The sequence below is a fragment of the Eleginops maclovinus genome, chromosome 11 (assembly GCF_036324505.1).
Source record: "Eleginops maclovinus isolate JMC-PN-2008 ecotype Puerto Natales chromosome 11, JC_Emac_rtc_rv5, whole genome shotgun sequence".
In the NCBI taxonomy this organism is placed as follows: domain Eukaryota; kingdom Metazoa; phylum Chordata; class Actinopteri; order Perciformes; family Eleginopidae; genus Eleginops; species Eleginops maclovinus.
In genome coordinates, this window is record NC_086359.1 from 22,435,200 (window position 1) to 22,460,096 (window position 24,897).

The following is a 24,897-nucleotide window of genomic DNA, read 5'->3' on the forward strand; positions in this document are numbered from 1 at the left end:
ACTTTATCTCTAAGTCATTATGTGATGGATTGTTGCATAATGCTACTCAGCTTAATTACCGCTGCCTTTATATTTAGTGATTTGTGATCATTTCAGGTATTACACTGCATCTGAATCCCCAGTTACCACAGCACCAAGCTACTGTGTAATCCCCACAGGCTGTTAGAGATCTGTTTTGTTAAAGGTCCTTCATTTTTTAGGGAAGCAATAAAGGCTCTTTTGTGTCTCCACCAAGAGATTAATGTCCTCATTTCTAGAGATTTACTGACTGAGTGGTCACATAAAAGTTACAGCTGAACCAAATGTAACTTCTTCTAAAGATAAACTTTCTACTCAGGTTTCAAAAAGAGATACTTTTCACATTAGTTTACCTTTGTCTTTCTACGACTAATGGGTGAAAGGGAGTTAGTTATTGACAGAGGTAATAGCTTTTGATTTATAACTCTTCAAGAACGCATTGTTTGTGTGTTCAACGCTAATTCCTCTCCAAATGTGTACACCTATTTGTTATGCACCTTGGGTAAGGATAAGATTGCCAACATTCAACAAAGATTCATATTCTCTCTCCTGTGCCTGCAGATGGCTCAGGGTCTGGTTCACAGCGGGTCTACTCCAACGTTCTTACACACCACGAATGTCCCACAGCAAAGCACTGTGGGATACATCCAGCAGCAGCAAACACAGCAACTCCTGCAGGCACAACAGCAGCAGGTGCAACACATGCAATATCAACATTCCCAAAACCAGACTGGCAGTGTGACAGACTTCAGAAATATGCTGACTCGGTAGCGCAGTGGACCGTGTTAAGAGATCTCAGCTCTGTCGTCATTGGCGGGCAGCAGGACGTTGTGGCATTTGAAGTCAAACCCAGTTCTGTGGAAAGAAAGGCCACCAAGTGGAATGTCTGCTTCTAGTGACCTCACTGTTGATGTCCAGTACAGGCTGGTCAGTGGGAGCCAGAGGCAGAGGAGCAATGACCCAACGTCACCTGCAGGAGGGGAGGGGAGGCTGAGGGTCTGGACCTTATCTGTGGGCCACTCAGATGCATAAAAGTGGAAGTGAGGGGACTATCAAAGCTCTCGAGAAGACATGTTTCAATGTGAAAGAGTTCCCTTCTAAATGTCTCTTTGCATTGTGTACTGCCACCTGGAATATTTATTTTTTGCCCATGAATTAATATCCTTTTTTCTTCACTAATAATGAGTCCATGCCCCTCCCAAGTGACGTACAATCATCACCCATGGTCAGATATTTTAGCTTCAACTCATTGCGTATCATTTAGTTGGCAGAGAACAGAAGTCTTTGTCCACAAAATAACGCTGTACTGTTAATGTCACGCACCAGAGAGGGCTTTATTGTGACACATGCAGCAGAGAGGAATATTCTTCGATAATTTAGTCTTTACTAGATTTTTAAAGCCAACCCCTCCCTTGTCTTCATAGAAGAATAACCGTCCTATAACGAGAAACCAGAGGGGAAATATTTGTGCCTTTACCCATGGTCCGCCCGGAGCGCGGTTTGATGGTTGGGTCTGATTACGGCTTTAAAAATCCAGCTCAGGTCCATTTGGAATACAAAGTTATATTTTCATAGGTCATCAGTTATTATTTTCTGCATCAGATAAAACAAAAGACATCTAGATTTTTAACATGCGTATATAAAACAATAAATATATATTGGATGCTTTTTGCAACCTTTAAATCTAAACTCTATAAGATTCATTTAACTACTTACTTAAACCCTTAATGTTTATTTATTTGATATGTATTTGAAAAATATGATATTAAGAAACTAGTTTTATATAAAAAGGTTTAATTTTATGTGTTTATTGAGGCATTGAAGGGTCAACGCGGGTCCTAATGTCCCACAGCATCTGGTTGATTATGAACCGTCTACTGAAGGGTAAGGGGATCTTAATATATGAGAAACACTTTGGTAGCCGTCTTGCCTGCTCTGTGGATAATTGTGAACAGTTTATCACCTGGTTTATTCTGCATTCCTGTTGTTTTGACAATCTGTCACTAATTACAAACTGTAATCATGACCAAATCAACTTTTTAAAATCACGTCCTATCCTGAAAGTGATCTGATCAAAAACAGAAAATACTGCGAGCAGATTTATTTCCTCATAAAAGTAGAAACCTCCAATGCATTATAATTGTGTCATACAGATGCAGCAGTAACAAAAACATGACATTGAACTGGCACATGGTCATTTTGAATAGAAAGAGAAAGATAACGGTCATTTCAGAGCGCTGCAATAATGGCGAGATGTCAAGGGAGAAACCGGACTAAAGAACCTGATTCATCGCAGATTTCGTCGTTTACATTTAAAAATCTATCTTTAAATCAGGAAAAACTGTTTCTAATGACTCAGTGATTCCTGTGGAACTTGTGCTACACATTATAAAAAGTGTTTAATACAGCAGTTTGCCCTCGCCACACGTTTAAGCTGGCTGCGTCATCAGATCCCTTGCAGGCCCGGCGCTGCTGGACTCAACAGAACCCCTGTGCCCATTTACACTACACTATGTGCAATGTCAATTTGAAAAAGAAGAATGTTAATTTATACAGGAGTGTGTATATATACAGGTGTTTAATAAGCCATTGTACCATGATAATTATATGGAAGTATTTTTTTTATTTTCTAACATTCCGTCACAGCTCTTGAAGCTATCAGATATGTGCAGTGGGAAACATATGTTCAGCGTGACCATGAAATAAGATTAGATAAAGCGTCTTTCTGTCCTCGGCAAACAGAATATCAGACACTGTGGGATCAGGGTGCAGCCTTGTGGTCTTTAGAGGGTAGTTCAGCCAAAATAACCGAGTTTAAACCTGCACATTTATTGAGCGTGCTTTCAGTTTCAGTGACAGATTTCTATCTAATGGCTTTTAAGAAAAAGTGCAATTGTACATCATCAAACTCCTTCTTTTGTACAGCTGAGGGAAGTCTCTTGAGGAATTTACACCCACATTTGGTATGGCAGAAGTTATGAGAGTATTTGATTTAAACTCAGCCAGCAACTTCTATGGATGACTAAAACATGTTTTTCATTCTCTGGAAGAAGACACTCCTTTCCCTTTATCAGTAACCTTTAACCTTTCAGTTATTGCAGTAACACTTCTCCTTGAGGTTGTTTTCCATCAGCATTCAGAGAAGATCTCAGATAATGTTTGTCTCAAAATCGTCTGACAGTTATCTGCTTTGAGACGGTTGATGGAAGCGCCGCCCAGTAATCTCCACTTTGATCCAATCAGAAGACAGTTCATGCATTGGGCTTCAGATGTGGGTTCAGTTACTTCTGCTTTGGACAATTCACCCAGTCTCCATCCCGTTTGGAGGTTTTTTTGAGAGTGTTTTGCTTCACAGGTGTTATTGTAATAATGCTCTGCTGTTGGTACTGTTCCTCTCCCTGACAGCACCTTTTCTGCTGTTCAACTCGAGTGCTTTCTTTTTCATGGGGTTTGTCATCGAGTGTGATTGTTTTTGAAGGAATGTGATTTGAATCACTCACTAATAGTGACTGACACTTCTAAGTGTGGGCGATTATTGCTTTCTGTGTAAGATTTGCCCGAACATGAACAAACCGACACAGTGCACAGCCCTTTCTGCAGTTTCAATGCAGAAACAAACATCTAATGTTGTATAGTAGAATGTAAAAAAGAAAGAACGTTTAAATTATATATATATATATATATATATAAATAATTGTATATTTTATATGCCTCATAGATTAAATACGTATGTTCCATGATTTAAAATGAGTCATTTTGTAACAGATAATGAAGTGTCTTATTAGAGGAGGTGTTGCACAGTTGTACGGCTTGTTTTCTTTCTGTATTAACCATCAAAATAAGCTTTAAAAATATCTAACATTGTTTTAAAAGAAATTAATGAATTGAGTTTACATTCTAAGATATCTCGATATTAATGATGTTATATTGAATTATTTATAAATCAACCTGGATATTGTGAAATATTTGAAAATAAATATTTTTAAACATATGTATTGTTGTTCTATTAAACTGTTTGCATAGAAGAGGAATCATGTACACTACTGTTCCTTCACTTTGTGTTCTCGATGCAGAAAGGTCTATTTTACAATCAGTAAATCAAGCTAGTATTCATCTATGCAAAACACTCGGATAGAATATTGTGCAACACGTTTTTAACACCCCTCTCACGCAGCAGAGGGCCGTCCATATGAGCCACTGTCACACCTCCCGGAGATTTTCACAGTGATTCATTTAATGTCAGCCATCCAAAAATACCACTCGCTTCTCAAATCTCTACAGTGACGATGCGCTAGTGTTAAAATTTGCAGTGTGTCGTAAGCCGACACCTTATTATCGCCTGAGCAATCTGTCAAATACAAAGATGAATGTTGATGGTAGGAAAAATGCAACTTATGCATGTCAACTTTTTAATTGATTGCATAAACATGTTTTGCTGTTTAAAAAGCAAGAGTATTTACAATATCAAATTAAGGTTTGGTATACAACATTGTATCTTTCTATCAAAAATAACTTTTTAATGACGCGATTTCTGTAAGCTGAATATAATTACTAGATCAGAGCCGTACGCTTAGTCCAGGGAAACATCCGTCCCTCTGTACACCTTGCTGATCAGGACCTCCACTTTGTCTTCACCCAGATGGCAAAGGTCCAGGATGCAAACGAGGTGCATGTCCTCCAGCTCACCAGCAGTCCCCAACACCTCCCCTGCAAGACAAACGCTGATTAGAAATGTAATGCTACGTATCGCTGATAAAATTCTTCCCACGCCTGCATGTGTTTTGATCCTTTACCCTTTTGTATTTACGGTGAATACCTGGCTTAGGAAGCTTTGATTGGCCAGGGCTGGCGGTGTCGCTGAGCGGACAGAGGAAGCCTGACGAGAGGCAGGACAGCATCGTGTTGCCATGGGGATCCTGAGGGAGAGCGATAGCCCTGGGCTCATCTGAGCTCACAATAGGAAGAAATGCAGCATCAACGGCCATCTGTTTGTTTATGCCTGTCAAAATGACAACACAAAAGAAGATTGGCAAACTGAGTCCAACCACGATATCAAAATGTCATTTTTGAAGACTTTCTGTTTTTGTTGTCATTTAAAAGGTAAACCTGTCCATCAGAGTGTTGGCCCCCGTATACCCCAATTCAACAAGAATGTTCTACATCTATGGATCCTTTCTTTTTTCTATAAAAAAGGGGAAAAACACCTATATGTTTTCTTCAAGGATACCATTTAATATAATAATAATAATAATAATAATGCTTTATTAATATAGCACTTTTCATACAGCACGTGCATCTCAAAAGGCTTTACAAAATGGCACACATCACAAGTTAAAAACCAACTAAGACTTTTCAGACTCATTCAGCATAGCAACAAAATATAACATTTCAACAGGAAAGATAAGACACAAGCCTAAGTAAATCTATGCAAGGATATAAAACCCTATAAAATAAAACGTGTACAATAAAATGTAAAAGGATGATAGTAATAAAACCTTCATAATGATTATAAAGGGTAAATTAACTTAAAACAAAATGGTGTTTTAAAACTGTTACATAACTAATACAAGTTAAACCCTTTAAGACCAATAAAATAAATAAAACAATATAAAAGTAGGTAAATAATAAAGACTATTAGACCATTTAAAGGAGGGTGTCACTAATAAAAAGCTAATCTAAAAAGACGTGTCTTTAGCTGAAGTTTAAAAATGTGCCGCTCTGATATTTCCTGGTGTTCCACAGTTTAGGAGCATAGTGGATAAAAGCGGCCTCACCCATTTTATTTTGGGGGACTTCAGGTATATTTAAGAAGCCAGCTGAGGAGAACATCATAGCTCGTCTAGGGACATAAAATGATAGTGACTCAGTAAGGTACGTGGATGCCAAACCATTAAGAGCTTTGAAAACCAGTAACATAATTTTTAAATCTATTCTAAAAGATACTGCAGCCAATGTAGTGCATGGGGTGAGTAATTCAAATTGTCATTCTGAGGTACGCATTACAAAACACAGAGCTATATGAATTTGTGTTTTCTTAATGTGACTTAGACCTCTGGCTGGTTTCCTCTGAAAGCAGATCTACCTCACTTCAAGTGACTCACTGAAAACGTAAACAAATACAACTCAAAGAATTCCAGTCAGTTTGGAGCGCAGCACAGAGTCAGGACTAACATAATGACAGAATATACTGTCAGGTGCAAAAGGATGTCCAGGTTCAGAGACGTGAATGCTCAAATGAACTCCTTGTTGGTACAGATAAGTCATTCTTACCCTAAAACTTTACCTAATATTGTAACTTGATAGTACCCAGGACAGACCACAGGAGCGGGGGTGTCGGCAGTCTGCTCTGGTGTCCAGTGCGTTGGCTGAAGGTTGCTCCGCTGCAGGAGGACGTGCTTTTCGTCAAACGTGAACCTCTGAGACAGGCTGTCCTGGTGCAGACCTCCTTCACACAGGTGTTCAGACACTTCCTGTTTCTGCTTCAGCCAACTGCTGCTTTCCCAAGATATCACATCAGAGTCTGTTGAAAACACAAACACGTGAGTATCAGAGTATCAGAACACCGCAGCAGAACCAGCTCCAGTCACACACCTTGATTCTGCTGGCTATCTGTGACAATCGGAGCATCTTCAGATACAGAGTCGCTCTCTTCCTCTTCCTGCTCTTTTCCTTCCTCTGTGTCTGCATGTCTCCTGTTAGAGCAGAAACAGAAGGAGCTCAGAGGGATGGAAGTTGATCACTGATCAATACTACCGGCTGGATCAAGATTACCTTTTTGCTGTCATGCTACGAAGATTCAAGTAGGACCGCATGACTTTCCTGGAAAACATGTTGGTATTCACATTTTATTATCAAATCAGAACATGTCCTCCTAGCAGCCACTGAAGATTAGTTATTGATTCGCTATTAATCTTACAAATATTTAAGTCAGGACGGAAATTGCACCTTGTTTGAATTCTTCTTTTGATCTCTTTGACTGAGTTTTTCTCAGCCGTCGAACTGGTAGCCGTAGTCTGCTGAGCTGCTGAGGGATGGTCCAGTGTGTTTGGTTCACACACATCAGGAGCAACATCTGGCCCCTGCTGAAATCAGTAGGCGTATTTTACAGTGGTAATGGTCACTACTCTGGGAAAGCTGCTTTAAAGAGAATGTTCTTTACTTCTCTCTCGTCTGTTCTTTTAGACTCGGTGGACTTTGGGTTCTTCATGTATCGGACTGCCGCGATCTGTCCTTGAATTGCAACTTTCTTACGCTCCCTATATTGGAGGGTCTCCATCTCCTCCTTCAAGTCGGCCACAGCAACCAGAGGAACTTGAGCTGAGGATGGAGCAAAAGATTCAAATAAAAAAATCAGTCTCTTTAGAGATCAAACAGACGACTGTACATTGTCTTTTTAAGGGGAACTTGGAAGAAAAGCTTTAGAAAATCCCCTTTAAATAGGCAAATTCCTTTATCTTGTAGCAAAACTGGAGGAACTGAGTGATTGTTATTATGGTTCAGTACTGAAGAGAAGTCCATCGTGTCAAGCCTTGGTCTGAAATTATTCAAATTAAGCTTGACTTATTTTGTGGGGCTTATCCGTGCATAATTAGATAAAATATAATTCACTGAGAGTCCAAAAAACAAAGAGCAAGACCTTAAAATATTAACTTTTTTTCAATGATAACATTCCTCCTGACCTGAGGCATCTGCCATGGACTGGGTAAATTTCTGCGGGGGACGAGGGTAGCAGTAATGTCCTCCGACAGCAGTCTTCTGGAGGACAACGTTGTCCTTCAGAGTTTTGGTCCACTGGATGAAGCTCTTCACCCTGGGGTCACTCACATATGGCTGACCTTTGTGGTAGCCTGTTGAGGAGTCAGAACATACATACATGACCTTTACCCTGTTATTATACATGAACCTTATCAGATCCACTCTGTTCAAGCTGAGCTGACCTGTGATGAACGTCTCGGTCTCAAAGCTGCTTGTGAGGTAGGGCAACGAGCCTTCCACTCGGCAAACTCTCATCTGAGTGCACACCAGGTAGGTCACTGAGGAAGAGAGGATGATGAGCAGATTAATGCTAACAAGTGTGGCAGCAAAGCAGTCAGATAGGAGCCATTTGACTTACTTGGACTTATACTACTGAAGACTTCCGGTTGGGAAGAGGAAAAAACCTCCAGGATAAAAGGACGGTCAGATGATCCGTCCACCGCATGGATCCAGCGATATGTCCAGTATTTTTCTGGCCCTATAGGTTAAAAAAATATAAATTATCAATGATTAACTTCAGAATTCCAGTTCATAGATACAATATTTCTTACCCTTGTTCCCTTTGCTCTTGACTCTTTCAACACGACCAACAAATGTCACCAAACCGATGACATCACATGCAGAATTGTTGGATAATTCATCCAACTCTGATCTGTAGGATACAAACCACCAGGTTTAAGAGCTATAGTTTGCAACAAAAGTCCTCATTTATGAGAGAAAAAGCAATGTAGTTCCTTGAGAAAAACCCAATCTTTCAGAGCTTTTTCTCATCAATTTATGATTATTATTTTTTGGGTGGGTTTAAATGTGTGGGACTTTTCTCATTAATGTGCAACTTTAAACTCAGAGAATATCAGAATTAATATTTATTTAATTCAATAAATGACAAAGCTTAAGTAGTTAGTATATTTCTTATTTTGTATCAGCAGTAAATATAGGTAGTTATTAACCTGGTGATGAACTGGTAGGAAACCTCCGGTAATCCCCACTGAGGCAGCACGCTCTTTGGTGAGACCACAGTGATGACTGAAGTTGGGTTACGAGCGTTCAGACAGATTTCTTGAAAAAATACAAATAATGATATTACATTTAAGCTTCTGCTGTACTCTGGAGTAGCAGCTCTATCAGAATAATGTGTACATACCTACAGAGTGAAAGGTCTTAATTCGGTGATGGTCCATTTGCGGGTGAGAGCGGTTTGAATAACTCTGCTTTAAGGAGTAGTTTTGGATGTACAACACAGTGCCTACGCTCAGTCTCTGGTAAAACTCTGGACAAAGCTCATTCCAAAGCACGAGGGACATCGTGCCACTCTGGTCAGCAACTTCAAAGTATGCCTGAAAAATGACAAAGAACACACTCTGTCACAGCATGATTGGGAGATCCTGTTCATTCTTGGTAACTGAAGCTCAGATAGGTCAAACTCACCTGGAAGGGGAAATCAATCTTGAGCCCAAACTTGCCATAGTACCTTACTCTGGATTTGTGTATGATCTTCACTAGGAGAGGCAGAGGTTTCCATGTGTTTCTAAAGCATGACTCCAGACTACTGAGAAGACTAATCTTGGAAACTGTTGAAAAGATAAAATTGAAACAACACACCTTCAGGATTTATTACTGTAATGCCAAGCCATCCCAAATACATTCTGTCAGGAGAAGCATTAGAGTGACTAATGTGACCGCTCATTGAATATATTCTAGTCAACAAATATTGCATTGGTTTCAATACATAAAACTACATATTGTCTAGGCTGAGTGTTTTAATACCTTAATAGAACAGTATTAAGGTAGTAGCTCAGTCTGTAGGGACTTGGCTCTGGAACCGAATAGTTTAAGAATGGACCTTTTCCATCTCTCCACTAATGCATGCCCTGTTTGGCCACGTGTGTTCATGTGTATATCAAAACTATGTGTCATGTAAATAATAGTAAAAGTCAAAGTGAAACCCTGTATTTTCCCTAGGGGATTAATACAAATTCGGTTTTTCTTTGTCTTTCTTTAAGTTGTAAACACATTTGATTGTCGAAGCAGAGTGAAGGAAACATTATTCACTTGTCAAGTAACATCATTATCTCCACATTATCTGTGATTTACATTATAATATATAAGCGTATCCTGTTTTTCTAATTGTTGGTCAGATAAAACATGAATGCACTGAATTTCCCTGTGTGTTAACATTCTGAATGCTCAAATTTTTTTAAGTGTCACAATTTCACAGGTATTTGGGAGTGACATCAGTTTCGTCCAGCCCTGCTGCAGCAAAGTGCACCTCAGTGGTGTAAACAGATGTAAGCCATGCTGTAAATAGAGCAGTGTATGAAAGAGGGATCATCAGAGAGTCTCACCATCCAGCACTGTGTCCGATGAGAGAGACCCGGAGGTCCAGATGTCTCCCTCGGGGTCCTCGTTGTTCCACAGAGACAGGTAATGTTTGCGGTTCACCTGGAGGGGAACATCACTTTGCAGCACCACACTCCTCTCCATGCCATGTTTAACCATCATCGGCAGTGAAGCGACGTCCTGTATGCGGGGAAGGAGTGCAGACCTCTCACCTCCACATCGGAGCTTTTCAATACAAATGTAACCGTGTCCCAGTCTCCTCTCGTTGTAAACAAACGAGCACTGCGTGATGCTTACGTCAGTCCCAGTCCTCAGGGTGTTGGTGTGCACCAGGTGATTTAAACCAGGGTGGACAAAGCATTTGGCTCGCCACAGTCCGTCAGTGACCGTCACGTCGTAGCTGTAGCTGTTGGACTGCCCCTCTGGTTGCTCGGATAAGTACCGCTGCAGCGCGATGACAGCGACCGGAGCCTCGGTGCTCACTTTCAGACACTGTGTGGAGGACAGCCGCTCAAACGTCCTCTGGAGGATAGACGCCTGAGAAAGTGCAGTACCAGCCGAGGAACAAGACGAGTTATCTTCCATTGTAGACATGTATGCCAACTAGTTACCGAAGTATGTCATGTTAGCTTGTTGGCTAACTTAGTTCTTCTTCCCCTTATTAGCATCAATGTCTAATATTTGACCTGACGCAGATAAATAAGTAATGTCTGATACATGGAAGGGTATATTTACCACAAATACTTAACCATACAATATCAAACATGAATTGGTGTCGTACACAATCGTCAAAGTTACCGTTGGCTAAATGTTATTTACAGAGCGTACTTTGTTACAAACAACGCGGGTGTTTCTTCTTCTTCGTTGGTTTTACTGGCAGACTACAAATAAAGTTTTAAGTGCTGCCTCCATCTACTGCACCGGAGGGTTTAACACACTTTTTGTTTTTGCCTTCACGAGTAAATTCTCTTTTGTCTGTGTCTATATCACAGGTCTGTATATTTGACACTGTATTGAAGGATCAAGTTATCCTTTATACGTTTAGTAAATGCTCCAACTTTTTCAAGATAAACAAACTAAGTAAAAAACAGACAGAGACCATTTGTCTTCACAATAAGTAATCTTTTTGGTGTTACTGTTACACGTTTGCTTCAGTAAGGTGTTGATTACAGAACTTCCCTTGTAATGGGGAGATCCTGCTTTAACTTGAGTCTCAATAATGTTTTCACTGCTGACTTAATTTTATGATCTGCCAAACAGTGAGAAGACCTAAGCCTCATTTCTAAACAATGCTGAGGCTTTTTAAAGACTGACCTTAAAGAAATAATCATGTCCTGTTGTTAACATTTCAGCAAATAAATAACAAGACAGCTCTTTTGCTTGATATATATATATATATATATATCCTACACAGAGGTCACCAACAGAACATATCATTGTATTCAGTAGAAATACTTTTAAAACACAGCAACCAAACTAATTTAGCTTTTTCTAGACATGTATCCTATTCATAGCTTCTTTTTCTTACAGTGCGGGTGTGAACAACAGCTGCCAGGTAGAGCTTAACAAGCGCGGTCATTTCTGGTTTACTGTCAAGACACTAAGCTGTGAGCAGAAGCTTGAAGCGGCCATGATGGCAGAAAATACAGAGCTTCGCAAATAGGGCTCTTATTTAGTTGTTTTAAACCAAGACTTAATGATTAAACTTTTTCTGGAGATATTAAATACTGTTTTTTTTTTAATTATCTGGTCTTAAATGAATAATCCAACACATATTATCAGTCAACTTGAGTTCCTAAAATAAATGGAAGCAGCAAAGTTAGAATTAGACAGCTGTCTGCCACCTTGTTCTTCTCTATATGACAACAAGATGGTAGCAAAGTAAAGATGTTTTTAAACTTGCAGTGACATAAAAGATATCTCTGGTTATACAAAAAATCCTGTGAAAAAGATTAAAATATATGTATTGTATGTGTAACAAAGCCCAATTAAAACAATGAGCCACAGTGTTGCACATCATGAGAGACGGTTCAACTTCACTGGACTTTTTGACCATTTCAAAATTATAAAAGTATACCTTTCAATACATTTCCTCCCACATCATTTTACATAATTTATTTTAAGTTAACTTGACTTATTCTCCTCTCAATTCATTAACCTTTACCCATGACCGCCTGCCTATCTCCCTCAAGCCTTTACGCTTGCATTTGAATTGTCTGCCACAGACTTAGGCAACAAACAAAAGAGATTTCATTGTAAGTTTCACAACTTCTAGTGAATTCCGGTGCTAGCTGGAGGAGCCAGAGTTCGACCTGTGGATGCTGACTCTCTTGCAGGTGTTGTCGCTGCAGCGCTCCAGGATGAGCTCCGGACTGGGCCGGGGCGGGATAACCGGAGCATCCTTCTTCAGCTCGCTCTCCGAACTGGACTGCCCCTTGTAATGGGGAGATCCTGCTTTAACTTGAGTCTCAATAATGTTTTCACTGCTGACTTAATTTTATGATCTGCCAAACAGTGAGAAGACCTAAGCCTCATTTCTAAACAATGCTGAGGCTTTTTAAAGACTGACCTTAAAGAAATAATCATGTCCTGTTTGTTATAAACATTTATTCAGCAAATAAATAACAAGACAGCTCTTTTGCTTGGATATATATATATATATATATATATATATATATATATATATATATATATATATCCTACACAGAGGTCACCAACAGAACATATCATTGTATTCAGTAGAAATACTTTTAAAACACAGCAACCAAACTAATTTAGCTTTTTCTAGACATGTATCCTATTCATAGCTTCTTTTTCTTACAGTGCGGGTGTGAACAACAGCTGCCAGGTAGAGCTTAACAAGCGCGGTCATTTCTGGTTTACTGTCAAGACACTAAGCTGTGAGCAGAAGCTTGAAGCGGCCATGATGGCAGAAAATACAGAGCTTCGCAAATAGGGCTCTTATTTAGTTGTTTTAAACCAAGACTTAATGATTAAACTTTTTCTGGAGATATTAAATACTGTTTTTTTTTAATTATCTGGTCTTAAATGAATAATCCAACACATATTATCAGTCAACTTGAGTTCCTAAAATAAATGGAAGCAGCAAAGTTAGAATTAGACAGCTGTCTGCCACCTTGTTCTTCTCTATATGACAACAAGATGGTAGCAAAGTAAAGATGTTTTTAAACTTGCAGTGACATAAAAGATATCTCTGGTTATACAAAAAATCCTGTGAAAAAGATTAAAATATATGTATTGTATGTGTAACAAAGCCCAATTAAAACAATGAGCCACAGTGTTGCACATCATGAGAGACGGTTCAACTTCACTGGACTTTTTGACCATTTCAAAATTATAAAAGTATACCTTTCAATACATTTCCTCCCACATCATTTTACATAATTTATTTTAAGTTAACTTGACTTATTCTCCTCTCAATTCATTAACCTTTACCCATGACCGCCTGCCTATCTCCCTCAAGCCTTTACGCTTGCATTTGAATTGTCTGCCACAGACTTAGGCAACAAACAAAAGAGATTTCATTGTAAGTTTCACAACTTCTAGTGAATTCCGGTGCTAGCTGGAGGAGCCAGAGTTCGACCTGTGGATGCTGACTCTCTTGCAGGTGTTGTCGCTGCAGCGCTCCAGGATGAGCTCCGGACTGGGCCGGGGCGGGATAACCGGAGCATCCTTCTTCAGCTCGCTCTCCGAACTGGACTGCTCGTGAGTAATGTCTGTTGGTTGCAAATAACAAAGTTATTAGAAGTGTTTAGAGGTTTTGTTGGTTGATTGTTGTGTCAGTCAGTGGTGGAATTTAACCAAGTACACACTATTTCAGGGATAAATATTGTCCTAAAATGCACATTAATGAAGCAGTATTACTATCCAAAAATACAACATATTAGCTAAATACTAAAAGAGAACATTTTATTGCAGAATGACTACCTTTGCTTTTCATGCTTAATGTTAACTTTGCTGAAGATCATTAATTTTACTTGAATGTCCATGTTTGCACTAGTGTTTTTTAAATGTTTTGAGATTTGACAGAGCAGGGTGTACTTTTATTAGAGACGTGTGTGTTGTCTGTGTTGTTTTAGAGTGTGTGTCTGGATGGATCCCTTGTCTTTTTATCTGCAAACTAAATCTTCCTACGGATACAAATGAAATAACCTGAACCGGAACTTGAGTATTATGACAGCATGGTACTAATACTTTTATCCCAGTTAATGAGCCCAACATCTGCAATCACTGGTGCCGGTGAAAGTATTTCTTGTCCACATCAGGCTTGATGATGTATCAGGTTTGATTGATCTAAACACAACATCAACGTTACCCTGGTTCTTCCTCTCCCTCAGTGGGGACTTGGCAGCGGTCTTGGAATTCTTGCGGCCACCTTTCTGCTGGAGGTAGCGGCGGCTGTTCCTGCGGTAAGTGTCCTGGCTGAGCCGCTGACGGGACTTGTCGTGGATGCTCTTGGCATTTCTGATTGTGGATCTGAGACGGAAAATGACACACAGATTTGAAAAGGTAAGTAAAGGTGGTGAGTGTTGATGAGCGCAGAACTCTTGGGGGGGAGAAAAACAATTGCATTTATTTTGACTGATATTGCATTTTCAATACAATTCATATTATCAAGGGAATTGATGATTTTGCTTTGTTATTCTCATTAACATTGAATAATATAATAATAAAATACTTTGAGGCTTTTCAAAAACTGACCTACAGTCCTTGCTATTTGTCCAAAGGATTTTTTTGCACCTAAAACATATTCATATGTAAAATAACAGCTGAAAAAGTGATTTCTAAGATGGAAAACAAACAATCTTTAGAATAGTGGAGATAAAAAGGACATTCTATATTGTGTGTTCTCTGACGTACCTGCGGGGGGGGCGGTTTCTTTCCCTGCAGGTTTGTTTGCGCTGCTTCATATATCTCTCTCTTTCCGGCTTTGTGCAGGAAAATGGAAGGGAAATGACCAGTCTCCTCTCCTTTCCTGTAAAAATATCCAGATTTATTTATCAGCTACACAGGATTTGATTTGGAAGATATTAATATACAAATAATTAAATGAAAGATAAACTCCTTCTGTTTCTCCTTGGGGAGATTTGATTTTGTAATTATAAAGATGTTATGAATGTATCCACATAAATGTCTGTTTGTGTAGGTCATACCTGACGACCCACCAGCCATCCAGCAGTTTGTGAATGACGGCTACGGTTTCCCCGCTCTCCAGAGAGATCTCGTCCTCCGCCTCGGCCTTGTAGGATCTGATGGTGACGTGCAGCTCTCCTGCAGGGACACACAGCACTGTTGAAAAGACACTGAAAATACATATTTAAAAAAGAACACAAGGAACACAACTTGCCTTCGTAGTCTGGATCAGCCTCCTCGGCTTCATCCGGTCCATCCAGTGGCTCCAGGTAGGACGCAGGGATCCAGCCTCGACTAGACTCACACTGGCAGAACCACCACCCTGAACACAAGAGCAGCTTAAGATCTGGCCTTATTTATTACAGAGTGTTTCAATTGACCATAACCTGTCAAATCATCTTTCTAAAAGAGAATAATTATATAAGAAATCACTGTTTTCCAGCTCTTCCTTAAACAATTGATTTAATCAGGTTAACAGTGATTTAAAAAATCTTACCCAACTATCAGTATTGTCATAAACGATAGGATCTTTGGTCTGTTTTGTTCAGGGAAGTTATGTTGCAGATGTTTTAGCGTTCTCACCGTTTGGATTTTTCTCCACAATTTCCACCAGGTCTCCAGTGTGCAGATTAATCTCGTGTTTAGACGTCTTCTCAAAGTCAGCGATCACTCTGTAGGTCTCCAATATGATGGGGCCAGAAATCTCTGAGAGGTGAAATGCATAATTATTGGTTTGAATCTTTTTTTAAATCACTATTTAAACATCCCTGATGCTTATAGGACACTCATTTGGACAATGTCTAAATGAATCTAGTAGCTGCAGCTGTGTAGCGTACAAATGAATTCAACAGCTTGCAGTAGAAATGTCATTGATTTACAAAAAATATACTACAATTATACACCAATGTGTGTGTTTGAATTATCCAGCAAACAAATGAATAAAATGCCAAGTAAATACCTACAGAATTAATTCAGCCATTATTCTTTTATTCTCATCTCCAAAATGCTACTTATAGTTAAAGCTATTATTTTAATGCAAGCAAGTTCATTATTTTTGCACATTTTATACACAAGGCAGTTCAAAGTGCTAATGTATTAATGGCTGTAAGTATAGTAAATATCACTACATCTTTCATTAACGTTGGGAAAGACAAGGACAAACAGAGATTATTTTAACATGTTACATTTGGTAAAGCAGTTTAAAATGACTCTTACCAGAAACGTTGTCTCTGGCCGACTCCCTGGACACCACAACGGTTTCGTTTCTTTTCACTCTGAAGAGGACATTTACATTTCATTTAGTACTTATTACTGTTTGTTTGACTTTTAAATGTTTAAGTGACCCATCGGCATGTATAACAGATCCTCTGTAATGTGTGTGTGTTATACTGACGTGTTCAGGGCAGGCGGGTTCTCATCCTCGGGTCGGACCTTGAAGAAGTCGGTGAGCTGTTTGCAGCGGGAAATGTGGGGCGGCAGGTTGATGAGCGAGTGGCAGTACTCCGACAGCGTGCTCTGCCTGGTCTCCGGTGACTTCTCACTGATCAGCCAGCGTGGAGCTGTGGACACACACATAAAACATCCGTCACAGGTCAAATTAAAATATATATTATGTTATCAGCAGAAACTCATGAATGCAGTATCCGTTTTAGACTTTATGAAATAGTGTCATTGAGCAACAGTATACATTTGATAGAAATTGCAAAAGAGTGGTGCAGGACTAAGTCTTAAAACCTGAACATTAATTATCATTTCACCACTTTAGGTTACCTCGTGTGGAGGTCAGCAGTTTAAAGAACCGTTAGAAACCTGAAATAAACACAAGCTCAAGATATTTTCCCGTTTTGTACTACAACATCAAATAAGTTAATAACCCATTCGTGAATGGGTTAAATTGGTGGGGGCTAAAAAGTTGCTAAAATGAGACTCAAACATCATCACGCCAAACTGAGTCAACCTTTAGCTTAGCGACGGGGACATGTTAAAAGCCAAACATTAGCTATTTACTTATGTGATTGAATTTACGCTTAAAACAATCATAAAATGGAGTTAATACTGTATGTGGGGATACTCCTGCTTATCATTTTAAATATATCTTTAAATAATAATGAGAATAGTGGTGGAAAATTATAATTTCTTTAGAGCATGAATCATATTGCAATTGAAATATCACTCAAAAATAATCGTGATTGGCCATTTCTCTCATTATACATAGTATATATATTTCAAATACCAAAGAAAGTAAAAGTACCTCAAACTTGTAATGGACTAAATGTACTTTCCACCACTGCTTTCACACGGGGAACATTTCCAGACATGTTTGTTGCATCAGGTTTGAGGTCCGGTCTCTGCGTCTCTTCTCTAAACTGCAACAGGCTTTGTTTTGAAACCAAGCTTTCACAACGGGGAATGTGTGCAATTTGAGTTCTGTTTTTATTTTAACCAACGCTGAACGGGAACAGAAAACAGATATGCAAAATGTCCAGGTTTCCTTTTTGGACACCTGTCTCATTTAAAAGTGAAAGCAAAAAAGCAAATATGATAAAGTTTCATGCATCAGGCTGTTGGATTTTAACCTGGGAGTAGTTAGCATGACCTTCTACTTGTCACTGATAACATGCAGTGGTTGTAATCATGCAGACATATGTGATCAGGCAGTAAGATGGGGTACATTTTATAATTGTTGTTTAATTTGTTTTGTTGGTTTGTTTCATTCTCATTTAATTGTATGGATTTCAAAGCATGTCAAGTATACCCATAAAGTTACTTGACAAAATATTTATAATTTAAAAAGGCGAGTATTTACTTCTTCCCCATCCTTTTCATATACTTATTTATGGGGTTTATTAAATGTTTTAATGTTTAAATGTCTTATTTATATTTTTCACTTTAAATTTGTATGTTAAAGGTAGAGGAAAAATAAATGAACACATCTGGGTTGAATCCGACATGCTGCCTCACCATCAGGACAACATTTTCTAGCTCTAAGCTTGTGAGAATAGATCAATGATCAGTGTTTTTATTCTGTCCAACATACATTTTTTTTGACACTGCCAAAAAATACCACATTTTGACATCAGTGATTTCAGCCTCTATTGTAGTTTTTTATGTTGCTTCAACAGTTCGAAAAAAGGAGAAGTGTATTAGCCCACATGTATTTCTGTGTTTCCTGAAAGAAGATTACAGCATGCAGAGCGGTTGTTCCTACTACGACTGTTAAAATACCTAATGAAGCTACTTCACAACTAGAATTGTTTGTCTTTTAATAATAGTCTGTGATTATATATGTTATTGATAGTGTCATATTTAGTCCAACCTCTGCAGCTTCCCATAACATCAAATCTAACCTGAATGAAATCCTACAAAAGCAAAATGTAAAAAGGAGAGTTGAAAAGCCAAAAGGAAAGAGCAGAATCTGCACTCTTTGACATCAAATAAAGGGAACATTTGAATTATTTTACCTGGTAATGACGGAATGATTCTGTCCTTCTTTTCTATTTCACCAGACTCGATGGGGAACATCTCTTTCAGGGACTTCTGCAGCCAAAACATAAGCATTTTCCGATTTTCATTTATGTTTTGTTATTAATTGAAATATAAAAGTTTATATTTTTAAGTGAAAAAAGAGCTCACGTGGAAGGTGTATATCTCAGGATAGGTTCTGTAGATCAGCTTCTCAGAGAGGTCGCTCCATTTCACCATCAGCATGTACACCTGCACACATAATATCACATGTAAGGGCTAAACCAAAAACAAAGAAATCAAAAAACAACTCAAAAATAAAACTGCTGATATATTCTTTTTTACTATCAAAAACGAAAAAGCCTGGCCTTTCCTTTGCCCCACATCCACCTGTCTTCCAATATATCCCTATTCACCAGTTGCCCAAAGTTGTCTTCAATATAAAAGCATTACCTCTCAAATTAATTTAAATAATGACACTAAATAATGATGAAATGAACATACACTAAAAACAGTAAGAAAATGAATGTTTAGCTATTAAATAATACAAATCAATGGATAGCTCCAACATCTGACATCAGCTATTATTTCAAAAACTATCTTGAATTTGTTTAGAATCTGAGCTTTGCTAAAATGTTTGAAACCACTGTAACAAAGTAAAGGTTTTGATCCTTACGTAGTACTGACTCGGGAATGAACGTTTCTCAAAGCCAAACAGCTCCACATGCCTGACGTAGGTCGCCTCCATGATGAGAATTGCTGCACTGACAGCTGCAACGAAAAAAATAACAGAAGAGACTTATATACTGTGTGTGTGTGTGTGTGTGTGTGTGTGTGTGTGTGTGTGTGTGTGTGTGTGTGTGTGTGTGTGTGTGTGTGTGTGTGTGTGTGTTCATGCAAAATGTCATAAATCACAAGAGTCAGTTCCCCTTTACACGTCTACGAAAGTCATCTAACTTCACAAAGAAAAAGGAAACACTTTCAGCTTTCACTCATCAAATGTTGAATTACTATTGATATTAAAAGTGAATAATAATAGCAAGAGCACTACATTGATTTGCTCTCATGCAGGACTCCTTTTGATTTTCTTACACTAGGGTGTGCTGACTGCCATCTACTGTAAGTGAAACACTTACTATAAATAGGTGTCTCATAAGAAATATCCATATATAATTTTAAATGAAGCAATAAATGGTCAACTTTGAAGAACTTGTACAAATGAGAAATTCCCCTCAAATTGTTTCTCAGTAGGAGGGGGATACCCGAGTTGATTACACACTGACATCATGTTAACAGGCAACAAAATGCATGTTTCAATATCAGTAGCAACTGTTGTCATGTGGGCTTTCAGTTAACTTTCCAAACGGTTTTTGGGAACAGGCAAAGAATGAGGAACAAAAACATTGTTAAAAGAAACACAAACAAATCCACAGGACTAAACTTCCTCCATTGTAGCCACTGAGGAAAACACCAAATGTGGTTACTTTATTATTATTTTTTATTTGAATAACATATTGAGTGGGCGTTGATCTTGGTTTAAAATAAATCTGACGGCTGAGTGATCAATCCTCTGCTTATTCATATTTTCCAGTGAAGTTTATATTTATAGAAATCAGATGACTTCCTTCCAATAAGTCACCTTACCACATTACTGAATGTGACTGATGAATCATCTTATATCGAACACAACCCACAAAACAAAAACACAGAGAAATATAAGGCCTGTATTTTCATAAATATTGTAATGATCCAAGACATTTTTAGGCAGGAATAAACAAAACAGCGAACAGTCGATGTTTTAAGGGCGGGGCTTTTATAAAATTCACCACTTGTATAACTTCCTGTAGTATCTGATGTAGTTCATCATCCATCCGTTTAGCAACAAGTGCCTCGCGATGGAGCATGGTATCGGCAGGGGATATAATATCGGCCGATATGGTCCTGGGTTTTCTTTTTTTTTTGACACATCGGTATCGTTCCGATGTCAAAATAGGGCTGATGTGAACAAGCCGATAACCATTCCTGTGTATTTCACGTATGTGATGTGTAGGCTTAGATGTGAGTGTGGGGGCGGGGATTTTCGTTTTTGCACGAGGCACGAGACATCTACATGTCACATAATGTGCCGAAGTGTGTGCTGGAGGCGGAAAAAAAAGTCAGTTTGACTTTGCCTTTGGTGAGGGAGCAGCGATGACGTCTGTTTGGTCGTTCTTCAAAGTGTATGAAGAGGATCCTCGCTATGCTGTATGCAATGATTGTGAGGGCCGGGTGATGCGAGGGGGAGTTTGTGTCAAATCGTTCAATACAACCAATTTGATCACCCACTTAAAAACAAGCATCCCGAAGCCTACAAAGAATATGAGAAACTAACTAATGCTATCAAGCAGCGGAAGAATGCTACGGCAGCTGCACCAGTCGGTAGCCCCATAGAACAAGCGCTGGAAAAGACCAAGAAATTCCACAAGAACCATCCGAAGCAAAAGGCATTGCGCATGGCAATAACAAAGATGATCGCTGTTGATGACCAACCGTTTTCTGTAGTGGAAGACAAAGGATTCAGCAAGGTGCTTGAGGTCGCTGAGCCCCACTATGACAAGCCAAGTCGTCGTTACTTTGCGGATGTCTCCCTTCCTGCCTTACATGATATCGTAGCCACCGACGTCCACAAGTTACGCGACAGCAATGTCAGTGACATCAGTTTTACAACGGATATCTGGAGTTCAGACCTCAACCAAACAAGCATGTTGAGCCTCATGGCTCAGTGGATCGATGAAAACTTTGAGATGAAGAGAGCCGTGTTACATGCCCAAGAATTCCCTGGCTCGCATACAGGTAGGCCGGGCTATTTTTTTTAGCCATTTAGCCTATGTCTATACATGGGTTTCTTGTTTACAATGTTTGGTGCGTATGCAAAACCGGGGCAGAAAGACCGTTCGGTCTTAATGCATTCTGTGCTGAGTGAGTGGGTCTCCACTCTCGTTATAATATTTATTTTACACTTACATTGAGAAAAATGTAAAAAAAGACTATCCAGCGGCATTGTACCTGCAAATTAAAGAATCAGTATCAGGTGTTTTATAAGCTGTCAAGCCAGAATAACGATGATACACATAGATTTAGAGCTGGCTATCTCTAAAGCTAACAGACTGCAATTGGTAGCCTAATAGCCCTGCTAACGTACATTTTGACAGTCTACCTGTTTTGTTGATGGTGGATAACTTGTGGATAATTTGCTTTTACCACCACAACCACAAAAGTCGAGTATGATTACCAACAATCTCGGTGTGGTGATTATACAGTTTAGGTGTGCAGTGCCGCTGCTAGCCATTTTGGTGCCCTAAGCATAATTCCTTCATGATGCCCTCCCCCCCCCCCCCCCCCCCCCCCCCAATAAAAAAACATTCGCGGAAAAGTTTAACTTTTTTATTACCAAACATATAAAACAATAGCAGCAGCAAACACACAGCAAAACAACAAACTTTTGACATTTGAAAGTGCAAACTTTCCTTCAGTAACTTTGAATAAATTACACTAAATAACATCAATAAGTACAATCAATAAAATCTTAAATAAAACAAAGATTTAGAGGACGAAAAGTCACAACTTTACTTACTTTGTAAACAGTAAGGCTTTGTAGAACAGCTAAAACACATTCAAGTAAAGTGCAAAAAAAGTGTTATCAAAATAAATCAAGGACATCCTTTTTGAGAGAGCATAATGCTATTCTTTAACAATCAAGCATTTCTCTATAAAGACTCTATAGAGGAACACGTCTGCATTTCCTCGCTGCAAAGTCATTAATTAGGTCATCATAGGACAGCCTCTGAGCCACTTCACCATTAATGCTGATGACAGCAAGACCACTTAGACGTTCCTGCCCCATTGTTGAACGTAAGTAAGTTTTGATGAGCTTCAGTTTCGAAAAACTTCGCTCAGCAGAGGCAACTGTAACAGGGAGAGTCAATGCGATTCGAAGAGCAACCCAGAGATTTGGATACACCTCTTGAAGGCGATTCTCATGGAGAAATGAGAGCAACTCCAAGGCAGTTGTTTGTGGTGGCAGTTGAGGAAGGTTGATGATTTCCTGAACCATCTCAAGTCCATCAATATCCGAATTTCCTTTCTCAGTCAGTGTCTTCTGCACTTCGATGCAGTTTTTTTGCAGGTTCTCCTTGGACATTCCGTGCACTCTGCTGAAATCAAGCAGCACTCCAAATTTGTCTCTGACCTGGGTCATGGTCTCAAAACGCTCCTGCAGTGACATCAAAGCGGAGTCCACAACACTGTTGAAAAAGGATACCTCAAGCCTTTTGAGGGCATCACTGAAGGGCTCGTCTGCAGCCTCATATGCAAACTGCTTTCTTGTGTTCCTGAGCCTTTTCTCCTTGAGCTCTGGCTCTATGTTCATCGCCTCGCAAAGGTCCTTGGCAGTTGACACTGCCTGAGCAAACCCAGAGTGCCTGTATCTGGAGAGGGAGGTTTTGGCATTGTCAATGAGCCCGACGGCAATGTCAAGCTGCATTGAACTTGTCTGCAGGAGCTTGTTTACCTGGTTAGTGGTTGTAAGAATTTCACACCAGACAACAGAACAGATCAGAAATCTGAAAGAGGCCACTTCTTCTGCCAGGGCTTGAGCCTCTATTTTTGCAACAGAGTCATTGACAGTTTCCCTAGCCTTGATGAGCGCATTTTGGATTTCTTTGATTTGACTTCTGACAGCTGTGACACTCCTAAGCCTGCTCTCCCACCTCACATCACTCCATGATTTCACAGTTAGGTTGATGTGTTTTGTCAAGATGCTCCACCGCTTTGTAGCTCCTGAGAAGAAACAAAATAGCTTCTGCAAATAGCCAAAAAAGCCAGTGGCATCCCTGGATGACTTCGCAGCATCAGCTATGACAAGGTTCATAGAATGAGCTGCGCAAGGAACAAACAACGCCCTCGAATTCAACTGTAGCAGTCGGGCCTGAACTCCTTGCTTTTTCCCCTTCATGTTCGCACCATTGTCGTAGGCCTGTCCGCGGCAATCATCAAATGGAATGTCGAGTTCCTTTAATTTGTCTAAAAGGACAGTAGACAGGTTCAGGCCAGTTGTTTCAACCACCTCCATATACCCAAGGAAATACTCCTTGATATTTGGCTTTGGCTCCAATTCAACAATGCGCACGATGAGGGACATTTGCTCCTTGTGGCTTATATCAGGTGTACAGTCAAGAATTATGGAGAAATATTTCGCTTCCTGAATCTGTGTGTGGATTGTTTGCAATGTTTTGTTGGAGACGATCTGGATCAGCTCATTTTGTGTCTGCTGACCAAGATAATGTGTTCGGGAGCTTTCATCGGTTATCTTGGTCAGGTGGTTCTCCATCACAGGATCAAAACTGCCTAAAAGTTCCACTTCTTTTAAGAAGTTGCCATTGTCTGGTTCATACAGACACTGTGAAGAGCCTCTAAATGACAAATTCCTTGAGGCAAGAGATAGGGTTATTTTCAGTAAGCGTTTGAGAACATCTCGCCACCTTCTTTTTTCTGCCTCCAGCAATGTCTGTTCCTGGTAGTCTATTGTCGTATTTGTCTGTAAACGTGTGTCCAGTTCTCTCCATTTAAACATGCACTGGGCATGGTCTGAGCTACATTCATGACTTATCAAATTATTGTTAATGTTGGACCAGTCACCGTTGCCCTCTGCAGTGAGCTTTATAGCTTTCAAACTGAAAAGCTTACACGCAAAACAGAATGCAGCATTGTTCTGTTTCGAGTAAACAAGCCAACTTCTCTTGACTTTCTCTCCATTTGAGAGCGTTTTGAAATGCAGGCTACTATGAAACGCCCTGCCATCTAGTCCCTTTGGAAAATTAAAATCTGATGGGACTCTAAATGGACCTCTTCGTACGATCTCAACACGATCCGCATCTAAAATCCGTAATGGCCAGAGAGCAGGATCAGTTGGAGAGGGCAAACCCGTTTCTACCTTGTCACCTTCTGACGGACTCTCAGTGACAGGACTTTCAGAGGTGGTGGTTATCTGCTGTGTATCTGTGGTGGTTGAGGGTGGTTGATCAGGGCTTAGTACTGTTGCGGGGTGTACAGACCTGCTTGCTGGCTGGGGTTGATTGGGTGAACTTGTCGATGGTTCTTCCTCATCTGTGTCCTCTTCTTGGCCTCGTG

General features: G+C 39.6%; 3 protein-coding genes across 11 annotated transcripts in view; 1 reads left to right on the top strand and 2 right to left on the bottom strand.

Annotated features, from left to right (window-relative positions):
- Window positions 1-4,000, top strand: part of npas2 (neuronal PAS domain protein 2) — a 43,805-nt gene extending 39,805 nt beyond the window's left edge. For all 5 annotated transcript variants that reach the window (XM_063895234.1, XM_063895233.1, XM_063895232.1 and 2 more), the window contains one exon: window positions 580-4,000. In XM_063895234.1, coding sequence (XP_063751304.1) covers window positions 580-789 — 210 coding nt within the window. In that variant the 3' untranslated portion in view covers window positions 790-4,000. The remainder of the gene's footprint in view (window positions 1-579) is intronic.
- radx (RPA1 related single stranded DNA binding protein) lies at window positions 2,105-11,250 on the bottom strand. 5 transcript variants are annotated; one of them, XM_063895241.1, is made up of 16 exons: window positions 10,411-11,246; window positions 10,119-10,293; window positions 9,202-9,344; window positions 8,918-9,110; window positions 8,724-8,832; window positions 8,325-8,425; window positions 8,132-8,251; window positions 7,956-8,051; window positions 7,698-7,865; window positions 7,178-7,335; window positions 6,964-7,100; window positions 6,790-6,837; window positions 6,610-6,710; window positions 6,302-6,538; window positions 4,835-5,017; window positions 2,105-4,725 (listed from the first exon to the last, which is right to left on the bottom strand). In XM_063895241.1, exons 1-16 carry the CDS (start codon window positions 10,705-10,707, stop codon window positions 4,589-4,591), a joined length of 2,403 nt encoding a protein of 800 aa, XP_063751311.1. In that variant the 5' UTR covers window positions 10,708-11,246; the 3' UTR covers window positions 2,105-4,588. The 5 variants fall into 5 exon arrangements, with proteins under 5 accessions (XP_063751311.1, XP_063751310.1, XP_063751309.1 ...); XM_063895240.1 differs by having other exon boundaries at window positions 4,812-5,017; window positions 10,119-11,250; XM_063895239.1 differs by having other exon boundaries at window positions 8,132-8,245; window positions 10,119-11,248.
- Window positions 11,251-12,703: 1,453 nt separating this feature from the next.
- On the bottom strand, window positions 12,704-19,491 carry ncf1 (neutrophil cytosolic factor 1). Its single transcript, XM_063895212.1, has 11 exons — window positions 19,406-19,491; window positions 18,901-18,981; window positions 18,729-18,804; window positions 16,661-16,826; window positions 16,483-16,541; window positions 15,850-15,972; window positions 15,482-15,589; window positions 15,288-15,405; window positions 15,002-15,109; window positions 14,450-14,616; window positions 12,704-13,850 (listed from the first exon to the last, which is right to left on the bottom strand). The coding sequence occupies exons 1-11, from the start codon at window positions 19,475-19,477 to the stop codon at window positions 13,693-13,695; spliced, it is 1,236 nt and encodes a 411-aa protein (XP_063751282.1). The 5' UTR covers window positions 19,478-19,491; the 3' UTR covers window positions 12,704-13,692.
- Between the last annotated feature and the right edge of the window lie 5,406 nt (window positions 19,492-24,897).